The sequence below is a fragment of the Parus major genome, chromosome 5 (assembly GCF_001522545.3).
Source record: "Parus major isolate Abel chromosome 5, Parus_major1.1, whole genome shotgun sequence".
In the NCBI taxonomy this organism is placed as follows: Eukaryota; Metazoa; Chordata; class Aves; order Passeriformes; family Paridae; genus Parus; species Parus major.
In genome coordinates, this window is record NC_031774.1 from 37,029,427 (window position 1) to 37,040,019 (window position 10,593).

The 10,593-nt window shown below is 47.2% G+C and overlaps 1 protein-coding gene across 1 annotated transcript; it reads right to left on the reverse strand.

Moving 5' to 3' along the window:
• Positions 1-2,324: 2,324 nt before the first annotated feature.
• NFKBIA (NFKB inhibitor alpha) lies at positions 2,325-5,996 on the reverse strand. The gene is made up of 6 exons (XM_015629571.3): positions 5,638-5,996; positions 5,212-5,320; positions 4,496-4,706; positions 3,922-4,010; positions 3,542-3,802; positions 2,325-3,071 (listed from the first exon to the last, which is right to left on the reverse strand). The coding sequence occupies exons 1-6, from the start codon at positions 5,859-5,861 to the stop codon at positions 3,024-3,026; spliced, it is 942 nt and encodes a 313-aa protein (XP_015485057.1). The 5' UTR covers positions 5,862-5,996; the 3' UTR covers positions 2,325-3,023.
• Positions 5,997-10,593: the final 4,597 nt, after the last annotated feature.

Below are 10,593 nucleotides of genomic sequence, written 5' to 3' on the forward strand. Positions count from 1 at the left end.
GCTGTGCTGTCTGAATAAGGAAAAAGAGATGCTGGAAGAATAAATGAATAAGGAGTTCTTGCTCTATATCCTACAAATGGGACTATGCCACACATCTGCCAGAATGCCAAGAAGACAGCACAAGGGCAGCTCATCACCAAAACCACTCTCAGAAGATCTTTCTAAAGGCATAGGTGTGGCAAGGGCAGAGACAGGGTGGACATGCAGCAGTTTAAGGGCACATATTCAAAACTGGGGGTGCCAGAGGGATGCCCTACAGAGGACAGTCTTCCCATATCATCAAGTGAACAGGCAAAGCTCTCCAATGAGTAATCCTGCATTAGCAATGCACAAATACACAACATGTCCCAACCTATTTTGCTAACAAACACGTTCTCACATTAATCTCTGTCCTACCTGCTTTACCCATGGTTCCTCCGCATATGTTACATGGTTACTTTTGCATGATGGGTGGAGGCAAACAGCAGCAAAACCAGCATGTGGTATTTTGGCAATGATTTGTTTAGCTGCAAAACTTCCTCATACAGTAAAACATTTGCTTAATTTATTAAGTCATAGCAGAATTCTTGTAAGATTATAGCAGTGCCTTTCTAGATACTCTTTGTCTAGATATTGCAGTGGGCAGCAGAGAATGTACCACTGCCTCCAAAACTACTCAGCCAGCCTGGTACTACTGATAACTGCATTTTCCTCCATCCCTCTGGCCTTCAAATGAAAAGTATTTGCCTTCTGATGGTATCTATTTAAATATTTGCATACCTGGTCCAGCCACGTACCCAAGGACTTTTAGACCACTGATAACTACAGCTGGTGAATACCTCTCTGCAGGGCCTTGACAGCATTTCCAACTCCTATTTTGCAAAGGGAGACCAAAATGTAGCATGTGGAACATTGCCCTTTCTATTTCCAGCGTGGAATCACTTGGGATTCTTTGCTGGTGAAAAACCTGCGAGTGAGCAAACTCCCATAGTCAATACTCCCAGTTCAGAGTTAGTGGTTTGGTCAGAGTGCAAGGTGAGTTCCCAACAAGAAAAAAGTTTTGGCAGATTCTTATCCATCCCCACACCTGGAAAATGCAGGTTTGCAATGCAGATGTAGCCATGTCTGCCAGAAGGAAGCTTCAGTGCATATACCTGGGTTATGCTCGGGCAATGAGAGTGGAAGGGAAATAGAAGTGACTCAGGATAACAATTTTATACCATCCTTTCCACAGTGGCCTTTGGCTCCCATGCAAATTAGGAAGCACACAGCCACCTGCGGTGTTCTTCCTCATACCAGCAAACCCTCCTTAGAGCAGGTTGTGTATCAGGAACCCTTTGGGAAGAGCAGAACAGAAAAAAGAATGGGTGTCCCTGTGCAACCTGGGGCCACGGCATTCTCCAACAGCCTGAGCTAGGCCAGGTGCCAGCAGCACAGAATTCCCCTGGCCAGCTCTTGGCAGAGCTCCATCATCCTGCGTCAGCAGATTTGCTGCTCCGTTTCCATCCAGGGGGTAGGACAAAAACAGGGCACGGTCACCTTTTACACAACCCATCTTTTACATGGACACACAACAGGCTAAAAGGTCTGTCACTGAAAGTAGTCTGGTATTGTGATGCACTGCCAGCAAATAATGAGGTAGAGCAGAGAATTTGGGCAAAGTGATTCTGTCTGCCTGAATGCTGGAGACAAACTTGAGGAATAACTGAAGCAGTTAAAGCCACATCCTTCACTGCTATGAACTGAGCAAAAGCTGTAGCTGTTGCAGTGGGGATGTGGGGGTGCCCCATCTGAATTTCAGGAGAGCAAGGCAGCAGCACGTGTTTCCAGGATGCGTTCCCTCTTCCCGTGGAAATCCCCTTTGGAAATTCCAAAGGGGTCAGAGTTCAAACCGAAGCTGGGCCAGGCAATCAACAAGAGGTGAACAGACATAGGGCTGTGCTGCAAACCTCCAGCCTCCCCTGGCAAGAGTTGCAAAATATTTGAGCTGGAACAAAAGGTGCCATGAGGGCAGGTGGGTGGGTGCTGCCAAAACCAGCCTAAAATCCCCTCTCCAGTGGGCTAGCAACCCGGTGCTGGAAAAGAGGGGGAATCCCAGCGCCACAATCCGCCTACTGCAGCGGGTGCAGGAAACACCACCTACGTCTGCTTCCAAAATTAGCTGCAGCAGAAGGGCTGAGAGCTGCAAGCTGCTTAGATGTCTTACCACTGCTGAGGTGAATCACCTAAAACCCCTGGAAATGTGACCCCGATGGGCTACTACGTGTTAAACGTTTCTTAAAAAGCAAACCAGTAGATTCCCACGATCTCAGGGAAGTGGGTAATGAACAGTTTCACAGACTAGGTACGGTAATCTGACTTTTTTTAATAAATACATATCTTACATGTACCAAAATAATTATAAACAAAAAATGTACAGTATTTACACAATATACAGTTGCTAAAAGTGTAGCAATTATGACACACACAGTGTGAAACACACTTTTCCAATGCCCGCAGTTAACATTATTGCTACTTTTGCCTAAGAGCCAAGAGGGCACCGGTCCCTTGGTCTGACTCCTCCACATGGGATACTACCCCACTGAGAGCAGCTGAGGTCAGTCAGAAGGGACAGGAACCGCCACCAGCCCAGCACAAATGAACGCAGAGTCTCTTAGAAGGGGTGTTGGCATCAGTCCACCTTGCCACGAAAGGACACTTGTTCCCTGTAGTACTTGATGCCACAAGAAAGCTCCCTGTAACAGGCAGGTTGGATGTGCTGTTACCTTCGCAGGGCTGAGAAGACTGGCTATGTGGCTCTTTATCAGATGGTGTAAATAATCACAGATCTGTACTGATGTTACACATCCCTCTCCTGTATTTAAACACAAGGGAGATCCTGGAACTGTCCTGTTACACTTATGTGCTCCTTCTCCTTGCTGGGCAGTTCAGCATTTTCCTCCTCTTTTTTCTCTCCACATTGTGACTTTCTTTTTAGATGAAGAAAGTCAGTCCTTTTTCTATACATACGTATACAGTCACATCTTTTCAGGGAAAGCTGTGCTTTAAAATGACAGCTGTCGTCCTCCAATAAGGCAGTCATCATATATAAGCTGCAAGAAAAAGCCAAAATGCTGTTAATACAAAAATCCTGAAGTATCATATCCTCTCTGGGATAACAGCCAAATTCTACCCAGACTTCAGCAGTGTATAAAATTTCTACACCAAAATGGTTACATATGCCATTTAATGCAGAACTAGAATGCTAGCAAAACAAATCCTAGGGAGGAGAAAACCACCCACTAACTTGAAATTTTCTCTCATGAGGTTCTGTGTTCAGTGAATCATGCCGCATGAAGTTAACCTCCATTTCCCCCACGTTATTTTTTACATTTTATTCTTACTCTGTTTGCATGCTTGCCCCATCTGCCATTTTGCTGACTGTTGATAGCATAATCTTTGGTATACCCATCTGTTACACAGCAAGAGGTCACTGGGGCATGCTATCAGTGTGACACCAAAAAACACCCTGTACAGGACAGGATGTCCCCCTTCTCTTGTAAAAATGGAAACAGATACTTACTTCATCCTCTGTGAACTCAGGCTCTGATTCACTGCTCTCTTCATCCTCACTTTCTGGCAACATCTGCAGGTCAGCTGTGGTCAACTGCTTCAGCTGTTCCTGTATGCTTGAGTTGTCTCTTCCCCAGGTGAGTTGATAGGGGGAATAGCCCTGGTAGGTCACTTTGTTCACGTCTGCCCCATGTTTCACCAAAAGTGAGACTAGGTCCGAATTCTGCAGATCAACTGCCAAATGCAGTGCTGTTCTGCCATTGCATGGCTCCTGTGTGAAAACAGCATAAGGTTCAGCATGTTAGAAGAGGCAGAGCCATTGTCATATCTGTTGATTCTTAAGACTACAGAGCCCCACTCAGTTACTAATTCATGGTACACATTACATACCTGTGCATTTACATCTGCTCCCAAGGACAGCAGGTACTCGACAATAGCCAGGTATCCTTGAATAGATGCTAAATGAAGACATGTATGTCCTGAAAGACACAAACAAAGGGAAAACCTGAGTAAATCTAACTCAGTGCCTCATCATTACTTAAAAGTCAAGATGACAGGCCAGGATGGTATCTAAATTTGCAATTCATTAATGGCAAAAGGGTGTTCTCCAGAAGAGCTTACAGTATGAATAAAAGGGTTGGATTTTGGAAAGATTTCTTGGAGGCTTTATTCTGGTGTTTGAGTGCAACTTATTACAAACAAAAAAAGGAGGAGCAGGGCAAAGGTGCTCACTAAAAATGCAAAGTTCAAAGCCATGAGAGACTATAAACAACAGTGAGAAGGCCTACAAGACAGTGTCATTTCAAAAAAGTCAGACACTGCTGTATGCTTTGGGCTCCTCTACTCTCAAATGCATAATAATCCTTCTCCACCTCTCCAGAGATCTTTTGAGATCCACAGGAGACTGACCCTACGCTCAGCAGCACAGCACACCAAGATGAACTGTTCAGGAGAGTGCCCGTACCGTTGTAGTTGGCTGCCTGCAGGACAGTGAGAAGGTGGTGTGGCTGGCAATACTGTGTGAGCACGCTGACGCTCCTGAGGGAGCCCTGCTGACAGGCAATGTGCAGGGGGGTGTTTCCTCGGAAGTCCCTGATTTCCAGGTCACATCCAGCCTTCAGAAGATGCTCAGCAATTTCAGGCTGATCAGTTATCACTGCCAGGTGAAGAGGAGTCTGCAAGCATGAGAGCAAAAGCAGAGTGTAAGTTACACCACGAACTTGGCAGCAACATCTAGACAAGACCTCTTGTACACTTGGTGATTTGTGCCAACAAATAAAAGCATAAAAGCACGCCCCATAAACTCAGTTCTTTATGCTTCCCAAGTTATTGCATTGTTGCCCATTCATCTGGAAGTGATGAACTTCGGGCTCTTCGGATAAACCAACAGTCAGTATGAAGGGTATCATTAACATCTCCATAAAGAGAGATGCAACCCATGGCATCATATTTGAAAAATGTGGGCGTTAAATGCCACTCTCTCAGGGGAGAGGAAGCATTGTACCAACACTGGCTGGAGCCAGCTGGGACTTTCCTGAACGCAGGCTTTGATTCAATTGATTCCATCAATCCAAAAAAAAAAAAAAATATTAAAGGGACTTTTTTGGGGGAATTCCCCAGAGGGAGTGTGTGGGCGTGGCAGGGGATGATCCGGATTTGGGGCTATGGAGGTGAAAGTACCTGGCTGAGGTTGTTCTGGAAGTTCAGGAAAGCCCGGTCACCGGCTGCCTGCTGGATCACCTCCAGGCTCAGGGATTTTTCTTCGTGAATAATGGCCAAGTGCAGAAAACTGCAGGGGGGAAGAAAGGAGCAATTAAGAGACACGCGTTAACCCCCTCGACGCCACGCTAAGTGCCGGCCGGGCCGGGCCGGGTCACGCGCGGGTGTCGCAAGCCGGGGTTTTCAGCGCGGCCGGGGCTTTCCGCGGCCCCGGGAGCCGCCTCTCCCTGGCGCCGCTCCAGGGACTTTCCGCACCCCCTCCCTTCCCTCCCGGCGCGGCCCAGCCCGGCGCCGCCCCGCCGGCAAGCACATCCTGTCCTGGACCGGTCGTGCCGAGCTCCCCACCGTGTCCGAGCCACCCCTGCCCCGGCTTCGACCCCCACTTACGTGTCCCCGTCCTCCGTCAGCTGCTGTGCCCAGGCGGGCGGCTCGCGGGGCTGCAGCCGTATGTCCTCCAGCTCCTTCACCAGCTGCCGGTACTCCTCCTCCTTCATGGAGTCCAGGCCACTGTCGTGGCGGTCGTCGAGCGCGAAGGCGCCCTGACGCTCCTTCTTGGGGTGCTCGTAGCCATCCATGGCGGGCGGCTCGGCGGCGCGGCGGGCGGCGATCATGGCGGCAGAGCTGAGGGCGCTGCGAGTGAGCGGCGGCGGCGGCGGCGCCTCGCATATACAGCGCGGCCGGGGGATTTCTGCGGGGGAGGAGCCGCGAAGGACGGGAATTTCCAGCCAGTCAAAGCCCGACCGACGGGTCTGGTCCTGCTCGGCGCCGCAGGCGCTGGCAGGGGAGGGCGGAGCGGCTCGGGCCGCCCAGAAGGGGCGTCGGAGGGGAGGGAAGAGGCCGGGCCGCGAGAGAACTTGGCGTTTTTCCAGGGGGGAAGTACTCGCCTTTCTGGCGTCCCCGTCGGTACTTCCCTGCCGCGCCCCGGGGGGAATTCCCTACCCTGCCCTGCCCGATCCCGGGGCTCCCGATGCCTCCTCCCCGCGGGGTCCCACTGCACCTCGGGCTCCTTGCGCGCTTCGGGGCCCCTTGAAGGCCGAGGAGCGCCTCAGTGCCGGGCACTGCTGGCCCTGAGTGCACCATGCATCCCCCCGACATTCCGTCAGTTTTCTGTGAGGGGCTGCGGGATCACAGAATCAGAATAATTTGCGTTGGAAGGGTTCTATAAAGAAGGTTTCTTTTCCTGTATTGCAACTATTTCTGGCCTCAGTGTCTGTGCTTTTTTCCCATTTTGTCATTTTCCCATGAGATGGAATTCCTCGGAACAAGAACTTAGGAGAAAATAAAGGCCCATCTAGACTAAACCCCCTGCTATGAGCAGGGACATCTTCAACTGGGTAAGACCCTCATCCAGTCTGACATTTAATTTTTCCAGGGATGGGGCATCCACGACCTTTCTGGGCAACCTCTAACAGTAAGAGGTTGCCCAGAGGGGGCACCACCCTCATTGTAAAAAAATCTTCTTCCTTATATCTAATCTAAATTGACCTTTCTTCTGTTTTAAACCCTTACCCTTTACCCTATGGCAACAGGCCCGGGTACAAAGCCTGTCCCCATCTGATTTTCCAGGCAGGCCTCATGCACTGTGAGACCGCAGTGTGGTCCTGCCAGGAGTCTCCAGCTGGAAGGCCAGGCTAGAAGCATTAACACTCTTAGAAGCTCCATCACCCATGAGGTGCAGTGTAGCATGGCACCCCATTCTTGCACAGTCTGCACAATGACAGATCCCTAAGCCAGTGAGGATCATTCTGAAGTCTGATGAGAGGGACCACCTTAGGAGTCCTTAACCAGCACTTGTCAAACGATTAGGAACAAGTTTTTTAGTGAGCTCAGGGCAGAAAAGTCATGCTAAAATGTCAGAGAATCAAATGTGATGCTGAGGCTGATACTGCATCAGTACACTGCATCTGCCCTGCTTGGCAGGCAGTGTCACTTCTTGGAGAGATTCAGGCAGTATTGCACATGATGGATGTTATGCTGCCATGCCTGCAAGTGTGCAGGTGTTACCTCAGCATTTAGAGGATTTTGCATCTCTGCTCTGTAAGTTTTCACTCTGAAACAGAAAAAAACCTTTTAAAGAAGAAATTACATCTTTAGCCGTTATTCTTACTTTCTCTAGCCATCCTAGTGACTCTTCTCTGCTTCTTTTTTACTGCTGTCATGCCATCTGTGGGTAATGAAAAGTGGATAAATGCAGGATCCCACATGGATAAAAGGCATTGTCTGTCTGCAGAGCTGACAGCACTGAATTTTTTCCTGGTGAATTTTTGCTTCTGCTTCTCAGATGTAGGGGATTCCCATGAAGAATTTTTCTTCCCTTGCAACTATTCCTGGCCTCACTGAGTAACAGTGTCTGTGCTTTTTTTCCCTTTTGTCATTTTCCCATGGGATGGCATCCCTTTGAACAAGAACTTATGGGAAAGTCCAAAGATAAAAGGAAGAGCCAGAGGAGAGGAAGAACACTTTGGCTTTCTGTGAGCAGATGTTTCTAATTTTCAGCCCAGCTGTGCCATTCCTGGATTTCTTTTCAGTGTTCATCACTTGGCCTGGGACAATCCAGTGGTGCTTTTTGGGCAGGCTTAGAAAAAAGCTGTAAAACTATTTCTTTTTAAAGTTAAAGGTTAAGAAAGTTTCGTGAGCTTTTTGAAACAGTTCCCCCTTTTAAATGTAAATTGGCAAGGGAAATTTAATTAACAAATGACTCTCCTCCTATCCGCATCTCTTCAAAAAAGGAAGATGGGAGTTGAAAGCAAGCTCCTGCTCTGACTAGCAGGGAAATTGAGCCCTGCAAGGACCTTGCTCTCTGCAGTTGGGATTTTGCTAAAACCACACAGACATTAAACTTGAAAACTTCTGTCCTAGTTGTGATGGCTGTAAACTGACTTCAGCAAAGGGAATTCTTTGCCTCCTATAAGTGACCTCCAGCTGCCCTCACAGGGCATCACAGGACTATTTTTAGCAACCATTTGCAAGCAGCCTCTTTTCAGAGGCATGTGAGATGCTTTTATTTTGTGTGTGTTTTAACTTGGCAGTACTGCAGCCAGTTGTAGGTGGCAGAAAGGTGATGGAAAATGTTTTCTGGATGGAAAGTCATGCTGAGGCCAGCCCACTTCCTGCCCCAGGGAGATGCTGCTGCTCTGCAGCCTGGCCCTAGGCATCATGGAGGGCCCACACATGGGCCAGCAGCCCTGGGAATTTGGCAGCAAAAAGCACGGTTCAAGAAGAGATTTAACCCTAAATCCATACGTAAAGCAGCAGCTAGCTGTAGGTGCAAGCAGAACCCTCATTAACAATTAAGCAAATAAAGCTGTTGTCCGTGCTGTAACTCTTCATAGTTAGCACAGTCATTGTACAATATTTGCATGAAGGGATGACATAACAGAAGATAGCATAAAGCAAAGGTTTTGGAGTGGTGAAGGTCATCGGTGCTGCTTTGTGCTGTTGAAGTACTATCCTTTTAATTATTTTTTTAAAAATTATTTTTATTATCACATTCAAGCAGTTTTTCTATGCAATTATGGTCCATAAGAGAAAAAAACCAGAAAGAAACAAACTCAGCTTTTTGGATAGAGGGTGGAGCCTATCACAGCCCAAGTTTCCTGTGTGGCCTCTCACCCAAGTGTTGCAGTTTTGGGAAACTCAAACATGCCCCCAGGGGATGGAGCAGCTGTATCTATCCAGGGGCAGGGGCTGGCCCTGCTGAAACAGGAGCAGAACTTCAAAAATGCTGCAGTCATCTGTGCCAACCTGAATCTTCTTTGTCTGCTTGTGTATTCTGGTTTGATACCTCTGCTATGTCTGCATTAATTTCACAGGAGAGTTTCCTGTGCTTGTCATTTCAAGAGGAGATTCACATTCTCTGCATTTTTAATTTGGAATTCTGTTAGCAGTCTCTGCTGACTGGTCCACTACTGTACCAGTAATAGTTGCACTACTACTACTAGCCAGTAGGCACTTAAAGGCCAAAGTACCTAAAAGTTACTTTAAAAATGTAAAAACTGTAATGATGGGAGGTAGTTCTGCACCTGATACCTAAGACATAGGTTTTGCAAGAGCCTCCTCCACTTTAGGTGCCCTAAACACTCAATTGGCAAGGCTGTGGTGCTGCAGGAATGTGATGTTTGTTTTTATTCTACCTTGCAGAAAGCGACTGGCAGGGCTCCTAGAAGCAGCCTCGAGTGTCTGAATACCGAAAAGGGCCAGTAGGGTTTTAATCAGTTTTAAAAGTACGTGAAGAATTCTTGTGCTGCTTCCTCCAGCAAACACATTAAATTGTAATTTCCTGAGTGCCACACTAATCATGACAGCCATCTACTGCTGTTGATTTATCAGAGTTGGTCCCTCAACTTCATCCTTTTGTGATTGCTGCTGCAGATACCTATTAACTGTTTTCTCTTATTTCATGGCAAAGACTATATGTGGCTCTCAGTAAATGTATCAGGAAAAGGGAATTAACAACATACAGCAAGATCTTGGCCCAGGATGTTAAAGCCAAAAGCAAAGCAAAGCAAATCAGTGAATTAGACCTGCTGTCTGTACATGTATGTGCACCTGCAAATACCCCTTGGAATAGGACTCTGGTTTGTCGCTTCAAAAGTCTGTGGACTTTGCTAGTGCAAGGGAAGCCAGGGGACACTTGACATTGTCATTTTGATAATATTTTATAGTTAAAATCCAGATATCTCAGTTTCCCATTTACAACTGCCACAGAGATAAGAACCAGGCAGCTCCAAACAATTAGTCCAGTGGTAAACAAGGAAAACACATTTCCCTCCTGCTTTCTAATAATAATATAAGTAACTAATTTGAAAGTTTTGAAAAAACAGCCAAATGAGAGAAAGGAAAGTTATGCAAAGTCCATTTTTGTCAGCCAGGATAAGGGCCAAAGGTAGTCACATGTGCCATGTGGTCTGTATCCCTACCTCCTCAAACCTTTTCACCAGAGGTTGCTTTGGGATGGTCATAAACTCCAAAGAGCAGAATGGTGGGTGCAGTAGGAAGCATTTCTGCACCTTATTTAAGCTGGTGTAATACCCAAGCAAATAGTATGCAGGGTAATTTTTGGCACATAAAGCTGAGGTCCAAATTAGGGCATTTAAAGTCCTACCCATGTGCCACAGACACAAAAATAGAGTTAGCTGCAGTGTCCTGACCAGAGTTTAATGGATCTAGAGTTCTGGTTGGCTACACTAGTCTGTTTTTATTTTTTGACTGCAGCTTATTTTTGGGCATGTCTTAAACTGATGCATTGCATCCCTGGGAAGGTCTGTATTTCTCTGCATGAACTGTGGGCTGTTTATCAATTGGTTGCATTTCTGGGGATCCTTAGGGATGAGATGTACTATA

Bases quoted from the DNA above. Each gene is read 5' to 3' on its own strand.
- NFKBIA (XM_015629571.3), bottom strand. From the start codon at position 5,861: ATGATCGCCGCCCGCCGCGCCGCCGAGCCGCCCGCCATGGATGGCTAC. The intron at 5,321-5,637 runs GTAAGTGGGGGT...TCCCCCCTGCAG, and splicing joins CTGACGGAGGACGGGGACAC to TTTTCTGCACTTGGCCATTA. The intron at 3,803-3,921 runs GTATGTAATGTG...GTTTTCACACAG, and splicing joins GAGCAGATGTAAATGCACAG to GAGCCATGCAATGGCAGAAC.